General features: G+C 37.2%; 2 protein-coding genes across 5 annotated transcripts; both read right to left on the reverse strand.

Moving 5' to 3' along the window:
- Positions 1 to 3,338: 3,338 nt before the first annotated feature.
- On the reverse strand, positions 3,339 to 13,759 carry LOC116173284 (phosphatidylinositol 3,4,5-trisphosphate 3-phosphatase and dual-specificity protein phosphatase PTEN). 4 transcript variants are annotated; one of them, XM_031490655.1, is made up of 6 exons: positions 13,577 to 13,759; positions 13,421 to 13,527; positions 12,267 to 12,530; positions 9,594 to 10,546; positions 6,208 to 6,373; positions 3,339 to 5,674 (listed from the first exon to the last, which is right to left on the reverse strand). In XM_031490655.1, exons 2-6 carry the CDS (start codon positions 13,428 to 13,430, stop codon positions 5,553 to 5,555), a joined length of 1,515 nt encoding a protein of 504 aa, XP_031346515.1. In that variant the 5' UTR covers positions 13,431 to 13,527; positions 13,577 to 13,759; the 3' UTR covers positions 3,339 to 5,552. The 4 variants fall into 4 exon arrangements, with proteins under 4 accessions (XP_031346515.1, XP_031346513.1, XP_031346512.1 ...); XM_031490653.1 differs by having other exon boundaries at positions 13,421 to 13,759; XM_031490652.1 differs by lacking the exons at positions 13,421 to 13,527; positions 13,577 to 13,759 and adding an exon at positions 12,785 to 13,343.
- A 1,798-nt stretch (positions 13,760 to 15,557) lies between these two features.
- LOC116173682 (N6-adenosine-methyltransferase non-catalytic subunit) lies at positions 15,558 to 16,992 on the reverse strand. The gene is made up of 3 exons (XM_031491323.1): positions 16,837 to 16,992; positions 16,627 to 16,791; positions 15,558 to 16,548 (listed from the first exon to the last, which is right to left on the reverse strand). The coding sequence occupies exons 1-3, from the start codon at positions 16,900 to 16,902 to the stop codon at positions 15,604 to 15,606; spliced, it is 1,176 nt and encodes a 391-aa protein (XP_031347183.1). The 5' UTR covers positions 16,903 to 16,992; the 3' UTR covers positions 15,558 to 15,603.
- Between the last annotated feature and the right edge of the window lie 1,392 nt (positions 16,993 to 18,384).

Genomic DNA, 18,384 nt, shown 5'->3' on the forward strand with positions numbered 1-18,384 from the left:
TCGCCGATTTATACATGAATTAATATTAATAATTAATAATAATTAATAAGTGTTAATAATTTATTAATAGTGCAAGAAATTTTCTTATAGAATGTGGCCTGTAGAATCCATAATTTCAAACAGTTCCAAGATTGGGCTACTAGTTCAAAAGTTACAGCCCTTTGAATTTTTTTTCGAAATTGGTTTTTAGTCTATAACTTTTGATTGAGAAGTCTGATCGAAAAAGTACGAATTGTTTTGGATTCTACGCACCAAAATTAATAAGAGAAAGTGTTTTCCCGAGAAATTTTGGTGCAGTCGATTTTTGGTAAAAAAGGAAGGTTATACACTGCCTTTTTTTGAGCCCCGAAAAAAAAAATTGTCTCAGATCGACCCGGAAAAAAAATTTTCTTATAGAATGTGGCCTGTAGAATCCATAATTTCAAACAGTTCCAAGATTGGGCCACTAGTTCAAAAGTTACAGCCCTTTTTTTTCGAAATTGGTTTCTAGTCTATAACTTTTGATTGAGAAGTCTGATCGAAAAAGTACGAATTGATTTGGATTCTACGCACCCAAATTAATAAGAAAAAGTATTTTCCCGAGAAATTTTGGTGTAGTCGAATTTGGTAAAAAAGGAAGGTTATTGAGATTTTCATTACCTTAACAACCCAAATTTACTCGGTAAAATATAAACCTCCTGTGCAATTACCTATGTGACAAAAACCCTTCTGAAAGACGCCTAAATTTATGCAACCAAAATGACATGCGCACACTCATAAAAGCCACAGTAAATAATATGCTTTTATTATGAAGAGATATTAAATTTAACTGCTATTCTCCTTAAGTTTCCCATGGAATTGTCTTCCACAAAAATTAGAATGTTCAGTTTCATATCCTCCGCATTTAAACTACCACAACTGTTAAAGTTATCTCGACAGAAATTAAGACTCTTGCGTTCCCTTAAACTTTACCGGCACTATACCATTTTTTTTTTCAGTTGAATACATCGCACACGAACGAGGATAAAAATACAGAAGCCAAAGCAGTAATATTCCAATTAATTAATGTCACAGCCAGATCTTCGTATAAAGAAGTTATTTTGGTTGCATAAAATTAGGCGTCTTTCAGAACAGCTTTTGTCATTAAAAAATTGGTACATTTGCGCCATCTCTTTGGTAATCCCTATGCTTTTCCAAATTAATTTCTTGTAATAGTTGAACCAGTTCCAATGAGATGTCGCCACGTCCGACTCAATTTTTTCTTAAAGGGCAGTTGAAAATGTGCAATTTCATGTAGGAAAGTACACATAGGGAAAACAATACACACAAATCCCTATGTCTACTTCTCAATGAATATCACTGTATACTGTGAGCCATATAATACAGGGTGATTCCTATAGTACCTGCCACCGTTTGGGAGCGTGTAGGTGGTGCGTAGGGGAGTATTTTGATATAGGACACTTGGGGTCGGAAATCTAAAATAAGGGTGCCAGAGCCAAGTTTACCTTCTGGAATTTCGCGCCTGTAGGTAGGCAACCCAACCGGCCGGCGGTGCACACGGAGCGATCTCAGGCGGCGATGTGTGGCTGACACTTGATCAGAATTTTATTTAAACCCACGAAATCCCGTCTGCAACGACGCGTATCAAGTGAATAAACACTATGGCACGTTTTACTAACACGGAATACGCGGACATGCACTTCATGTACGGATTGCCAAATGGTAACGCACGAGCTGCACGACGAGCGTACGCTGAGCGGTATCCAAACCGTCAGTTACCCTGCAGACAGGTCTTTCAAGAAGTTCACTTCCGACTGTGCGAGACAGGGCAATTGCAGGTAAGCTGACGGAGGCTTAACTTTACACACAGATTCGTGATGCACATCGATACTTGGGTCATTTAAGCACCCATTTCGAAAAGTTTGTTTGTTTACACCGACCTCCTCCTATTTCGCAGCCCACTAGCGCCCGTGATCGCGATCGCCCGTTGGTAATTGCCTTAGAGGAGGATGTGTTGGAACGTTTCGAGGCAAACCCGCGTACTAGCACTCGACTTGTAGCAGATCAGGTGGGTTGTAGTCAACACACAGTGTGGAACATCGCCAACAACAACAACTTATTACCCCTATAAGTTTAAGAAAGTGCAAGAGTTACGGCCGGGTGACCATGAAAGGAGGCTGGAATTCTGCAACTTAGTCGTCCAGGAGGAAGAAGCTAATCCGAACTTTCTGAGGAGCGTGCTAGTTACTGACGAGAAAGGATTCTCAAGAGAGGGGACCTTCAATCCTCGTAACAGCCACTACTGGCCGGAGCACAATCCTCATGAAACGTTTACGCGAGGATACCAGGACAAGTTTTCTTTAAACGTTTGGGCTGGCATCCTGGGGGACAACCTACTGGGGCCTTACATCCTCCCTCCGCGTCTAAATGCCCATAATTTCCTGCGCGAGGTGCTACCAGAACTTTTAATGGATGTTCCAGTGAACTTGTACTGGGACCACTGGTTCCAGCACGATGGGTGCCCTGCTCACTACGGACGGCAGGTGAGGGAACACTTGGACCAAACCTATCCGGACAGATGGATCGGCCGTGGAGGTGCGGTGGAGTGGCCTGCCCGCTCGCCCGACATCACCCCATTAGATTTTTACTTGTGAGGTGTGATGGAAGCGCACGTCTACGAGACTCCCGTCGAATCCGAAGAGGACTTAATTGCGCGCGTCGTCATGGCCGGAGAGGCTGTTCGCCAGGACATAGGAGTCTTCACGCGAGTTCGAGGGGGAGTGGTTGGCTAGATGTAGGAAGTGCATTGAGAACAACGGTGGCCACGTTGAACACTTGTAAACGTTATTGCTTTTGACTGTCGTTTTCCCTCCTTCCCTCCCATGTCGCTTCCTCGCTCCGCGTGAAACGTCGGTCGGTTGGGTTGCCTACATACAGGCGTGAAATTCCAGAAGATAAATTTGGTTCTGGCTTCTGGCGCCCTTATTTTGGATTTCCGACCCCAAGTGTCCTATATGAAAAGACTTCCCCTAGGCACCCCCTATACGCTCCCAAACGGTGGCAGGTACTATAGGAATCACCCTGTATGTTAAGGTGCAGGTGGGAGTGAAGATGCACCCGGATCCACTGCTCCCATGGGATACTACATTTGATTAAAAAAATATATCGCAATCCTGAATGAGAGACCACCTCACAATCACAAGGACGAAGGAGATAACATGTTTTTGTTTATTATGGGCATTTCAAATTGTGAACATTTCCATTGTAAATTTAAAACCAGTCCCTTTTTAATAGTGTTCAAGATTTATTCGCACATGATTAAAATATAAAGGAATCTGAATCAATCAATAGAAGAAAACAAATTTTTATAAGTTTATTTCTAATAAGTATTGTGCTCAGGTCTAAGTGGAGAAAGTGTGTTACCACAAAGAACAACAATTGGCAATTTTGCACACGATCCACACTAACTAAAACACACATATCACAAGCTTACTACTATATAAAAAATTAAAACTATATATTATTACATTTTTCTACATTTAAGATCAGTATATAAAAATAATATTCGTTCACATGAACATTATTATTAGATAATCCTATCACATTGATTGTTTTTTACTTAAACTAAAATATTCATCTATAAAACTTGTTTAATCACGGTTGATTCACATCAACAAAAATATAATTTCAATTATAATTGGCGTGAAACATTGATGATTATTATTGAAGAAACAAATTTAAACTGATCACGAATACCGAAATGTAGCCAGTTTGAAATTTTCGTCAAAAATCTTTGTTACTGGCGCTAAATACTCTTAACACAACCACGCCTACCTGAACAATCACCAGTGATTCACTGGGTACAGTAAATCTAAATTACTTAAATTTGGCATTGTAAGTACATATTTGATAAAATCAGTAACAATATAACGGTATGACGTAGTGTAAGGAATCTCCCCCTTCATTGTACTATAAAATCCTATTGTCAAATAAAACTCTGCCAAATTTAAATTTCATACATTACGTCATAATTTATCCTATGCGAAGGTACATGTTATACTAACTTATAAAAAAATTTGTGTCACACATACGTAACGAAAACGCAAAACATTCAGTCACATTTAAATACATAAACGATGTAAATAAATTTTTATATTGTTTTGTTATTTACAGAAACAAATACTACCGATGATAATAAAGATCTATTTAGATTAGGTATAGTAGAAACATTAAATACGAAAACAGCCTTTCAAAAATGAGAATAACGTTTGCATCGCTTCGAGAACTCAAAAATTTTGATCCAAAAATCGTAACTTAACAAAGCAATTTGTGATTTCTCGAGAATGTAAATCGATCTTCTCCAGAATAATAAATATCGACATTCCAAAACTATGTGACGACGACACAAAAAGCGATCCAAAACTTTAGCTTTCTTTTTTTTCATTTAAATAAAACAAAAATATTATTACTTACTGGCAAAAATTTGCGAAACTAAGTTAGGTAACCAAATTACAATTGGCAAGATACAATAAATCGTTGAGATCAAATAATTTACAACTGATTTGTACTTGAAAAACACTTCCGCGAGTGAAATTATCATTATACGCTTAAGCGAGTAAAATACATAGATGCACCTACTACGTTTTCAATTTATACATTTAAAAAAAAACTATAAACATTTAGGAAAAAACAACATTCAGTTGAAAGCTACATAAAACCATGAATGATAAAATGAGAAAAATCAACCATGCTTATGTACAAATGCGCACCATGATGAAGCATTCAATCTTTTGTAAGCGTGTGACGAAAGGCCTCACTCACAGGTATGTGGATTCACCTGTAAATATATGTGTGCCATAAGAACCCCCAGTTTTCAATTATTAAGTAACGTAACATTTACTTCCCGAAATATTAGGACCTTTTGTGCGAATGTCTGGTTTATTCATGATCCTAGAGCATAAAGTGTGATGTTTGTCGGGTGCGAGTAAGCTGAACGGTTAACGCAAATTCAAAAGTAAATGTTACGTACGGGAGAGCGATAGATAATAGTGGGAAAAATACAGAGTGGGTGTAAATACCTTGAAATCCTTAGGAAGCGGCAAAGATTTGCGATATTAAACAGAAGAATGAAAGCGAGTTATATTTTAAAATTTTAATAGCTTCTTCGTAACTAAAAATACAATCTACAGTATGGGTTCTTCGATACAATTTTTAGAACAATAGCGCAGAGTATACAGGGTGTTGTATATAAACTGCTCTATCCGATTTGATAAACTCTATTATATATCTATATTATATAAAAATCTTTCAATTTTGTACTGCAAAATATTGTAGTAAAGTGCTAATATTATATTCTTAATTTATAAAAACTCTTTAAGTAGGTACACCAACCAAAGCATACTATTTAAATAATCTAATTTATCTTTCGTAAAAAGTAATAAATATAGAGATCAAATTTAGAGAGATTAAATACCTAAATATATAAGTAGTTAAATATATTTACAAATTATTCATTTAAATAACTATTATATATAATACGAAAATCGGAGACACGAAAAGACCAATGCAACCAATCACGCCGCAAGTAACTCAGGGTGTTGGTCATTGGATGAAGGCGCTATTTGTGAAGCTAAGTCACATTCGGACAGAAGCCGGTAGCCCACACCCCTCGGATCCGCGGTTTCCCGCTCCACGACTGCATGAAAGCAACCCCCTGTTATGTTAGTCACAAGCAAAAGTATGAAAGTTAGTTGGCAATCGGAGTCGGAGAACTCCGCCCGATTGCCCAATCACCACGCACCAAGAGTCATACAGAGATGAGATGAAAACGTTATCTACACAACTATAATACAAAATAAGCAAGACATACTGGAAATGCATGTTACTGAACATTCAGTAAACGCTAGTACCACAGTTCAGCTCGTTAAAATCAATATCCAAACACAGACTACCAAATTATGAGATTATTCCTACACATATCAATAAAACACGACGAAACGTCGCGGATTTGTCTTTAGTAATTTCCAAACGTTTCATTAAATTAGTTAATTTCCTAAAAGGCACTCGCAGCCGCCCATAAAAACAAATCCGCCTCGTTCCGTCGAAAAAATACGAATAAATATTAAATACTTTCTGTTCTGTCTACAAAATCTTTAAGTCCGTTCCGCAACTACGCGTCCTCTTGATTTTGTGGCTGACCAATTTTGTTATACAATAAAGGGCACTTACCACTGTCCCAGTCGTCGTCGTCGTTGTAGTCGTCTTCCGAGGTGTCCGCTTCGGAACTTTCACTGGGCGTGTCCTGCGGTAAGCTTGCAGATTCCCTTGGCGGAGTCACTAGCCAGCTAGGAGGTCCGGAACTTTTTGTAGGTACTCGATGTAAAAATAACGTCACCTAAAAAAAGGATAAACAATAATTACGAGGACTAAAAATACTGCATTTATTTAAACCGATGGTTCACATCAAATGTTAGCCATCTACAGGGTATGCGCTTTACAGCAGATGCTGGATGTGTACCAGGGGACATTAGAAAATTGTATGTTTCGATTTTCATTTGTTTTAAGTTAGCTGGACATGTGTTTTGTGGGTAGTGTAGTCATGTAGTGCACACAGAGCAATATTTTTATGAAATTTTGGTGACTTAATAAGGATATGTGGGGACAAATTTGTTATACATTTTTTTTCTCAATTTTTGAAGATGGTGGTGACAATACAGTATGTCCTTTTTTTAGAGACCATATAAACCATAAACATGATTATAATTTCTCAGAAACAAAACGTATTCAAAACCTCTCAACTGTGCCTTGAAGAGCTGAAAAAGTGGCAACGAGAAACTTTTTGTATTTGTTCAAATAACATCAGAAAAAAATAAAAAGGAAAAATATGTTAAAAGTTGTCTCCAAGTTACCAAAATTTTATAAAAATTTTTACAACCATTTTCGAGATATCGCCTTGTAACACTAACAAACTCACCCTGTATATTTCGAAAAGGAGACCGAATAATTTTAAAAATGACTGTACACTAATGTCAATAAGAGCACTTTTCAAGTTTGTAGCACTTCCCGTTATACCAAAAGTTGATGCGAACTTTCTTATTTTAAATGAAACACCCTATACATATATTATTTCAATTTTATATTTTATAACTAAATTTAACTGTTTTTGTAATTTTTCTGTCAAAAAATTATAAATAAACTATAAATGAGACCGGTTATTATTTAATTGGGGACGGTTTCCGTTTAAAAGATGTTCCACTGTAATGATATTAATGTTATTTATTAAAGATATAAATAAATACAAGAGGTTCAAAAACTACCATTAAAAACTTAAGCACTAATCCCTCAAAATAAGGATTAGGTATGGGTAATTCCAGCTGCACAAGTGCAAAAGTGAACTAAAAGAATCACCGAACTAGGTTAAAATGGTATCGTCGAAAGAAGATTGTTAATAAACTCGGTTATCAAATATCAAATGCCCTTTATTTATCGGTCAATGGAACATTTTTTGTTATATATTTAGAATGTGATAATGACGGTAGTTAAAAATTATAAAAGATTGTCAATTAAAAGATGATAAACATTGATCTTTTCTTATCTAATCAAGAGATGAAGACACGCAAATTTTTCAATTTTTCCAATTAACAGTTACCTACTCAACAAACCCTTGCAATTATTATACAAGGGAGATCTAATTAGACAGCCGATCGCTATATATTTAATGCTCATTGCCCAAAGTGAATTTCGAGGTGAATTTTGTCTCTAAATATCTAAACGAGTAAAAAGGTTTTCGCCCTAAGGCGGGTATCTTCGGCGCATTTTCCATGAATTGATCAGTATTTCCCAAGAAGCCATAGCTATGTGCGCTATGTTTTTCCTTACTAGTGGCATACACGGTGTTCATTTTTCGAGTGCCACTATGGGGATCTCGCATATCTTAAGAGATAGACATTTGGTTAAATGAGGGAAAAGTTGCAAATTTTCGTGTTGAATAATAATCTGAAAAGAAATTTAAAATATCTTCAATAGTTTTGAAAATATTGCAAAAAAAAGAAAATTTCTGATTTTCGTTTTTAATTTTTTCCTCGATTTTTTCATAGTAAACTAATCGTTCTAGACATTTCTAATTAACACATTATTCAGACACTTTTTAATGGAGATTTCGAATATGGCATCCCGTTTTCAATAACTTTAAAGATGACGGAGAAACAAGTGGCAACTTTAATTTTTCTTATGGACGTCGTTTTGGATTTTGACATTTCCCTTTTTTTCCCTTTACAACGATCACACATGGTATGGATCAGTAACACATTTTTCCTAAAATTACAATTTTCATTTTCTGCGAAGAGTGCTTTGGAAAAACAAAACGTTCTTTTGTTGTGAACAAAAGGTTGACTTATTTCAAGTAGTGTAATTTACGTTTGTGCTAGACTTATTGCGAAAATATTATTTATTCTTAAGTATTTTGTTCTAATTTGAATTATAATTTTCTTGCAAAACGAAGGTTCAATTCTATTCAGATGAAAATCTCAACTCAACTAGTTCCCTGCCAACGCTCCAACCAGACAGATGGATCAAACTGTCAAACTTTTGTTCACGATAAAAGAACGTTTTGTTTTTCCAAAGCACTCTTCCCGAAAAATTAAAAAGTGTCTGAATAATGTTTTTTTGCGATATTTTCAAAACTACTAAAGATATTTTTCATTTCTTTTCAGATTATTATTCAGCACGAAAATTCGCAACTTTGCCCCCATTTAACCAACTCTCTATCTCTTCAGGTAAACGAGATCCCCATAGTGGCACTCGAAAAATGGACACCGTGTATTTAACAGAAGCATCTGAACGAACTAAATATCTTGAAAACTGTAGGAGTGGTTAAGGCCTCGGACAGACGGACGAACAGAGAAAGTGGCTGCAATAGCGCACCAAACTTCGTTGGAAAATGCGCTAAAAACTGGTGTCCAAAAAGATACTGTGCAGTAAATAACATTCAGTGCTTATATGAAAAAAAATGATTTTTTACCATAACTTTTTTCTTAAGCGGCACAGAAAAAATTCTTTCCTTGGTGCCTCGCTTGGTGCAAACCTCGACACCATAACGAACTAAATCAAGTAGAGCAATATCTCGTAAGATAAAGAACTAGTAGCGACCGAATGGTTCTAGGGACGGACAAAGTGGCCACAATAGCGCATTTTTTTGTGGAAATGCGCTAAAAAGAGGGCGGAGTTAATCCTTTGGCAAATAGTCAGTAGGGTGTCCTTGCTATTTTACCCTATGCTGCTAGTCTACAGTAAGGCTGCGAAAAATAATCGATTTTCACTGACTTTCTCCTTAAAATTAAGCTCAGACACCTCGATCCATTTTTTTCGCTCTTAAAATAAAGGGCGTTTCCATAAGAAAGTGTCCAATTTGAACCACCATGTCCATAAAGATAGTGAAAAAATTCTTTCTATTCAAATCTCCTTTTACAAAAATTTACCTTTTTTGCCACAGGTGGCCATTTTCATAATAAGAAAAAATTATCAATGGGCGCCCAATAATATCGATATAAAGATAATTGACAGTATTGATAAATCGATAAAATTAATGTTGATGTAGATCGAAGCAACGGACTTACCTTAAATTCTGAACTAAAAACTTTATTCTGTTTATCCTTTTTATTAACTATGTCAAGTTCGGTCTTTTTAAAACTCAACACTAAAGTCTTTTCGTGCGATTCCACGTTGGAATTACCGTTTTCGTGCACGAAACCATTAGAGTTACTTTCGGATAGTTCCTCATCGACGAAAAAGGTGTTAAACCAAAATTGGAAAATTTTTTCTTTTCTACCTAACTTCGGCTTATTATAAAACTCTAGTTTAATGTCGCCGGTTATTGGCATACAGCAGTCCAGGTTGATTACCAAGTTCGGCGAGCTCTTCTTCACCTCGTACACTACACTTTTAAACAGTTTCAAACAAAGTTGTCGGTCACTATTTTGACTTAACGTCTGTTGGGATATCGAAAAGCAGATGCTCGCCTGCCCGCCGGTGAACGAGGGTACGGGTTCGAGCACTATCTCACGTATATACAACGCAACTGGCACATATTCGACATTTCTCTGTATCAAATTGGCGTAGTAATTCACGTACCGCAACTGGCTCGGTATCGTCACACCCTTATGATCCTGAGTCCTTGTCTGTCCGTAAAAACTAATAGCCTCCTCGGCCGTCCCGAACTTCCCGCTATGCAGCAGATAGCAGCAAATCATCGTACCCGTTCTTCCCTTGCCCGCCTTGCAATGGACGACTGCGACGTTCCTAGGATCCTTCGACAGCCAGTCCTGGACGCTATTACAGAACGGCCTTATTATCTCAATTTTGGGTGGATTGTGATCGTCGAACGAGAAGGTACACACGCGATTGTGAAACTTGGAAATGTCGTACGAACGCTCCGAACATAAATTGTAAATGTAGTAGTGGTCCTTGTGCTTCGATTCCATAAATTTTACTACGTCGTCGATGTGGTTTCGGTAGACACCCTCTATGCTCGACGCCGGGTAACCCATCGCGATTATGCTATCTGTTATGTCTAATCCAAGGTTAAGGAAAGTACTTATTTTACGCAAGGTACAAACCACAACATCCCATTTAAGTGTAGCAACCTCCCAAGGCTAAACAATGAATAAGCAGGAACGATCGTGTCGTATTTACAAACAAACAAGGAAGCGACTTATACAGAGTGTCTACGTATAACATTCATACATAGAATGCGGATATTTGCAACTCCATTTCAATTGATTACAGAATCTAAGTTTTATAAATGGCCCGACGCAAATTCTGCTAGCAATAAATATAAAAAGAAGGAGAAAAATCTCCAAATTCGTCCAATTGCTATGTTACTTAACAAAAATGTAAGTAAAAAACCAAATAAAATAGTTTTTTTGGAAGCCCTGTATCTCACCAACCAAGCCATTACGGATCCATGTTCATATGAACTTTTTTAAAATTAGTCAAAGATTCACCCTATAAAGTTTGTACAGGTAGGTACTTAACGAGGTACTTAATTAACACCAAGTATGTTTTGGGAAACCGGTACCGGTTAAGGTCCTTATCATCTATAGTCCCTTTCCAAAAATTATGGTTTATGTGGTATATGTACTGTGCCTCCCAAGAAAAGGAACGATTCAATGGTCTCCTCTCTGCATCATCTTTAGGTGGGGCGGGGGGTATTCTATACTCCCCGGTGCTACTTTCCCTATGGTCTATGGTCCTGGTTAGAATGTGAATAGAATATTAGAATGTTAGTATTTTTAATCAGTGATTAACCTTAATCATCGTTTGTGAAACCGGGCATTAGTATTTCATTTGGGAATCAACCTTGCATTTTTTCCTTGAAGTTTACCATGTATTTCTTATGCCAATAATTTCATAGCCGTGTTGATTGTTACTATGCGAGACAATAAATGAAAGAATTTGGTTGCAATCATAATCAGCCATGGAATTATTGTCATAAGATATTTTAATTTTTTCCTTTTTTAAAAATCTTTTCTTTGAATCTTTTTGAATTTTGTACTATTATATTTTTGAAAAGAGAACAATATACTATTTTTTTAAATTAAAAATATACTGACTGTTCCATTAAAAAAGTGATTTTTCATGGAAGTATTCTAAAGATTTCAGAAAAAGGTCACCTTTACCGCAATGGGGAGTGTATGAGGTTGGGCCCCTCATATTTTCAAAACCGATTTTTTATGTCTTAATTGTCAGAACTCCTAGGATTTATCAAAACCTCTAGAATTACTAGGCTACTCCGAATTAGGTTTTCCTGCAGTTTTCCTAATTCGTAAGGTAAATACCGGAGTAGTATAGACCAGCTTAAGACCTTCTGCAGAGGCACCTCTAAATAGCATTGTGCGGGTCACTCTGTAATTGGGCGCATGCCTGTTGAGGGCCCAAAACAAGAGAGGGATAAAATAAAATAAAAAAAATAAAATAAAATAAAACTGTATGTGGGGTCTTTAAAAAAATTACATAAGTAAGGTGCTAACTTCACATGCACATTTAAAACTAAAAAAATTCGGAAAGGTTCATCCTCACTTGAAACTTCGCCCATTATTCAAATTGAAAAACTACACCAATTTTATTAAGTAAATCCGTGAATGCAGAGTGGTAGTTTCATTATCAAAACTACCTCTCAATAATGAAGTATTGCCATAGACACTCTGTAATTCATATATCAACTGGCACCCTGTATTTCTCATTGCTTAAACACTAGTTAACCAATTATAAGCGTGATTAAAAAAGGATACAAGTTAGGTCCAAATTGAAGCCGTCCTTCTTATACCGGTTCCTTCTTTTACTCACCAACCCTTTGATGGGGTTGGTGATATTCATATTAGAGAACGAATTTGACATTCTAGTCGTCGGTTCCGTTTTGGAAGTAGCTGTCGCCGGAATTGGTATGCTCAAAGTTGGCGGGTATCCATTGACGTGACTTGTAATAATATCCTCATTTGTAATGTGTAGCGGAGACACTGCCGATTGTATGTGGCTGCATATTTTCGAGCTTGTATCTGAAAAATACACAACACCTCTTGTACTTTGTAGGTTATGAAAAGAGATGGGGAATGATAACCTTGTTTTAATTTAATGGTAAAATTACATCACTAGAAACCACAATTTTCGTAAAATTGTCATACAAGACCAATGGGAGTGCAAATTGGCAATTCGAAATCTCTTATCAAAGTATTTACTTAGGATATCGTACTGCAAATATTTAGCGGAAGCGGGCACGTGAAATACACAACGAATAGGTTAAAAATCGTACCTCTCAATCTAGCCTTTGACTTGCGACAACTACAACACAGACCCATAAAACTGATTGTAAAAACAATTAAAATTTAAATTAAAAGTCTCCGATTTGCTATAAAATCCCTCGATAATACATCATTCACTCGCTTATAGGGGTCAATCTTTGCACTAAAAAAAAGTCGCTAAATAATTGGCACCGAGTAATTCTAATCATCTAAAATAATTTTAGCCCTAATTTACATCACACACGCACAATTTTTAAGGAAATCGGAGCACGTAGTCACAGAACGTTTTGGTAATTCTAATTGGAACGTCAACTAAACGACAGAATTTCTTCACTAAACACTAAATTCGATCGACCTCTTATCACACGCATCTTCAACTAATGCCGTTTCGTTAAATATTTCCGAAATTCTAAAATAAAACGAAAAATTGTTCAGTCCTCTTTGTCCTACGTTGTGTGAGCAGCACAATTCGACACCACCACCACCACCACACAAACCACAAGCACTACGCGAAACGTGCTCGTAGTTCCACTTCGCAGCGGCAGATGGCGCCAAAATCGGCCAACAAAATAAGCGTGAAATTTTCAAAAATCAAGGACGCGCGAACTAATTTTAAACATTCCAAAATGAAAACAGCACACTCTTACCAATTAGCATTATTTTCGTTTCCTCTGCACACTTTTTTTAAATCACTTCACGTTCCTATAGTAAGACAAAAAAAATTCGTACGTCTGTCGTCGCAACTCGACTAAAACTTAATATGAACGCCGATTACACAACCGTCTAGTCTAGAGATTACTCACAGATAAAAGCGTAGGCATGTTCTTATCAGTTCGTAATTATCCCCATGGCGAGTGCATTTTTCATAGATACCATTACGCGCGTTTCCATGATGATAATAGGGTACCTTTTTGAGAATAATGGGACGTTGCAGTTTCTATTTCTGATAGGCAAAGCGCGTCATTAGTTTGATCTCTGATCTGCCCGAATTACGTGAATTTTTATCGGCTCACGTTACGATTATAATTGATTAATCGCGCCGAGAGTATATATCCCTAATCTTTGATCCCACACTTTTTAGTTGCGGCCGTCTGGCGCGTTTTCGAATATGACGCGCGCGCCTTTCTACGCAGCGTCACAGTTGATAAGGCACTTGATTTTCATAAAGCAGTACCAGAGTGTCTATTGCTGATTCGTGAAGGATCTAGAGTGTATTCGCACGATTGGATATGGTCGAATCCATGCAGTCCATCTGAATTGATGAACAATACGCACTCTACTTCAATCACGATTTCACCTAGGTGGGAGGTCGAGACTAGCCCATCTGCATCAAACGGCCATGTCGTAGAGAAAGACGCCTAGTGGGCGAGTTCTCGAAGCATAGAGAACATTTTTACAAGTGAGGTTTTCGCGTTCGAACAGTAGAGAAGGAGGAAAATCAGAATGACCCTATTGGAACTCCTGGACCAACGGGCAAGCTCATCTTGGACAAATCTGTAGAATAGAATAAGTACACAACCCAATCAGAAACCGGGTCCATCTAGTCTTCAGTGATCTCCACATCCTTCTAGTGGCATGTAGAGGCTGTAAAAACCCTTTAAAAATCTCGTTAGTCTTTAAGAACTTTCAATTGTCTTTTACAGTGATATTTATTAGGAACGTGATGTTTCATATATGCGATGCGTTTGCCTTTGCTAGAACTTTTGGTTAAAATTTGGAAAAAACATCTCTACAAATAAGGAAGTTAACATTCCGCACATCTGATTTTTACAATATGCGATATTATGCTTGTCTTTACTAGAACAATCTGGTAAACGTTTCAAAAAATATCTATAAATAAAAAATTCACAGTGCGCAATATGCTTGTGTTTACTAGAAGCATCTGTGGCTATAATTCCAAAAACATTTTTTCATAAATATAAAGTTGATATTGCGCATACGCACACCTAATTATGACAATATGCTTGTCGTTCGAATCTTTTTTAAAATTTCAAAAAAATATGTCTATAGTTGACACTCCACAGCCTTCTAGTTTCTAGAGACATTTAAAGTCTTAAATACCCTTTATGAGTTTTAAGGAAAGTCTCCAAGAGAGTTACAATGATTCAAACTTCAAAATGTCTCCAAAAAATAATTAATTAATTCATTGTTTTTTAAGGAACAGAGAAAGTCTTTACGAACAACGATCAAAACTTTTAAGTCTTGGTTAATAAGAATTTTAAGCACCTTCAAAACCTAAGAACTTTTAAGGAAGAAGAAGTTGAGAGTGTTACGAGTTTCCAATGGTTCTCAACAAAAAGAACCTTCTATAATCTTTAATAAGGCATATAAAGTGGTATTTGTCATTGAAAGTAGACATATAAAGACATGAAATTGAAATTGGGAAAAACAATACACCCTTGTCTACTTCTTAGTAAATATCACTGTATAGCGAGCAATTGAAAGCCAAATGTTGAGCACATTTAAGACCCTTAAGGAGACTTTATCAGTTTTTAAAGACCTTTGTACATTTTTAAAAGCTCTCAGGTCGATCTTACCCCACCCACTTCATTTTTAACTTATCACTGTTCCTAATTTTTGAGGATGGCAACAGATTAGCACTCAATTTGCCTAATTTTTGGATACAGTAGGCTTTTTCTTTTGGCGGGGGGGCTAACTTAATATGGACATTCATTCGAGGAAGCAAGATGAATTAAGAACGAGTTCACAATTCAATCGGTCAAAAAACGGCTTTACCTACTGAGACCTGTGTTTACACTTTGTGTACCAGAAATAAAAAATCAATAACAAAATTTTGCACGATTTATTCCAAACTGATTAAGAAATACAGTTATCTACCCCTAACCCTACCCCTGTTAAATCCGCCTCTTCCACGTGCACCCGGAGTTCCTTTACCTTTCGGAGGCGGACTCTTGGGTCGTAACGCCTCAATACGTTCTGTACAACCGGTAGTTGTATTTGTCGCATTAAAATATCCGCAATACGTGTCCGCATTAAAATTACTATTGGTCAATTCGGGTCCTATCGTTAACCAGCCCGGTCTAATGGTACTATCCCGACCGAAAATATGCAGACGTCGACGACCTAAACAAAAGTGTTCGATTATATGAAAAATTTCGACTGGCTTCTCCAAGCTTCCATAATCTAGCTCTTCGGAGATAATTAGGTCGATGTCGACGTTCGCATGAATGAAATCGCCGTCGGTCGACCGCCTTACGGTTCCTTTGATGCCCATAAGACAATGCTCCTTGGTACGCTGAAATACGGCCCTCGGTTCTAAATTCTTCGAATGACCCGGATTTTTTATGTTAGTCCTAATCCAACATATGTCTTCGCAACGTCGAAATCCCCACTTCCGCAAACATACACGTCCCATGTCGAGTCCCTCCGAGCTTCCGCACCACAAGAAAACGAAGCTTCTTTGTGCGGCCAATTCGCCCACATCCAAGTTCATGATTTGATCCCAAGACCAAAACTTTGTGTTAGTGACGCCCATCGTCCGTTGATACTCCTCCAATGGGGGTTCGATTAAAATAACGTCAAACTTATAGTTTAATGTCTTCAAGTCGTAAGTATTTAAATCACATTTTAAATACATGGGCGGCGTGGCGGTCTTGGAGATGAGCTCGTCCTTTAGCTTAATGAGTTCGCGCAATTTCGGATATTCTTCAAAACGATCCGCGAGTCCGACATCACGAATGAAGTTTTGGGGACGCTGGCCAGTATCTACGAAGTGCTGGCAATAATCGTTATGGGGGTTGGAAGATTGTGTACCCTGAAAGTTGCATAGTCAGGTAAATGTGCATAATGAGATAATAATATAGTAAAATCGCAAGATGGATACTTGTATTACCTTAAGAAAAGTGGAGGAGTCACGGTATACAAGCTCATCAGAGGGATCATCTTTGCCGTCAGTTTTGTCTAGAGAATCCTCGCCGTCGTCGTCTCTTTTACGCTTGCGGACATCCGAGGAGTTTCCTAATACTTGTCTTAGCTCATCGACAGTCGAAACTCCTAGCTAAAGTCACAATGTGTATTTATTGTGCGAAATGTTAATATTTACCGTTTGTGCTAGCAGTTGCTTGCGCTTTTTAGATCTTTCTCTCAGTTCTTTTAGCATATCACACATTTTGAATTGTTTGTTTAAGCTTTATCGTTGTTTATAAAAATGGCTTTATATAACAACAAAGAATAAATTATTGGTTATATGGTCATATACCGATAGTTCAGCAAAAATGCAATAGAGGGCTTTTATCGTGTATGAAGCGAAAGCACAAATATCAAATACAGGGTGTTGCGAAAAATGACGAATCAACACCATTATTCTAATCTGGGTCCCTAGGTCCTAAAATAGCATGAGATAAAGTTCGTAGTTTTGAGTAAAGCAATGATAATTGGCCCACACCTATGCTCTTTGACGTGGCACCACGCTCATTTGACCCAAGAACCCTCGTTAGTTGCCTACACAAATGTTAATTGCTACGCTGGACCACTTTTTTCGACTCTACTAAGCTCCATGGTTGTGCAAACAAGTTTAGAATATTTAGGGTCAACCGCTGGGGCACAGGTGAACCCATAAAGTAGAGGTAATTGCCTCCTCTACCAGGCGCTAACTAGCCGATTTCCATTTTTCTCCAGGAACCGGAATCGGTACCGGAACCCTTAAAAAGTAATTCTATGTAAGTAGTACGGAACCGGAACCCACAGCTGGGAAGTATGCATCTTGCTGTAATGGTGAGCATGAGCTAGTGGGTTAGAAGCTCGAGTATATCCAAGTGGATTTCAGGTTCTAAATCAAGTTTGGAGTAAAGGGTCGAGTTGGTAGGGTAGCTGCTCTAGAGGGATAGAAACAATAACCGATCACGATAAGGGATTGAGGAGGAAGACTATCGTTGGTAGAAATTCCTTTCGATGAAACCTTTCATTGCTTGGACTATACTATGAAGGATAGAATGTTCACCTCTCTCCCTCGCCCCCTTTAAAATTTGTACTAAAGACATGCCTATGTAAAATCTGCTTACTTTCAAGGCAATAATTCATGGGGAGCCCGATTTATGACAATAAAAATTTTATGGCTGGCGTCCGGCACACCTTCAAGGTTACTTGAAAAAAAAATCCAAGAAAATTCCCCTAAAAGTAGTTCAAAACCACAGCAGTAGACCCGGACGGACAAAACGCAAATTCTTAAAGAAATGCGCTAAAAATACATACGAGATGTTCGATTCTAAGCGTAAAAAAATATTTGTACCTACACATTTTCTTAGTCTGACTATAATTTGAAGGAATCTAAAATGTGACTTTATATATTTCAGGTGGGGTATGCTCTGTAGTTATAGTAAACGATACAGAGACCTCAGATCGACCTTAAATTGTTTATCAAGAGATGGCTCGATCAAAATTGTTCGAATTTGAAATAATTGCCTATTTTAAAAAACAAATTTTACGCTTAATGTAATTATTTTACTCAAAATTGGACATACTGTAAACACAATTGTATAATAATAATTGTACATGGACATTAATAAACTGAATAATAAACGAAACTGATGTTTTAAAAATGTTTCTGATAAGCCCAACAAAAACTGGTTCATATCTCTTATAATATCCTGCA

The sequence above is a fragment of the Photinus pyralis genome, unplaced genomic scaffold, assembly GCF_008802855.1.
Source record: "Photinus pyralis isolate 1611_PpyrPB1 unplaced genomic scaffold, Ppyr1.3 Ppyr1.4_LG6, whole genome shotgun sequence".
NCBI classification, from domain to species: domain Eukaryota; kingdom Metazoa; phylum Arthropoda; class Insecta; order Coleoptera; family Lampyridae; genus Photinus; species Photinus pyralis.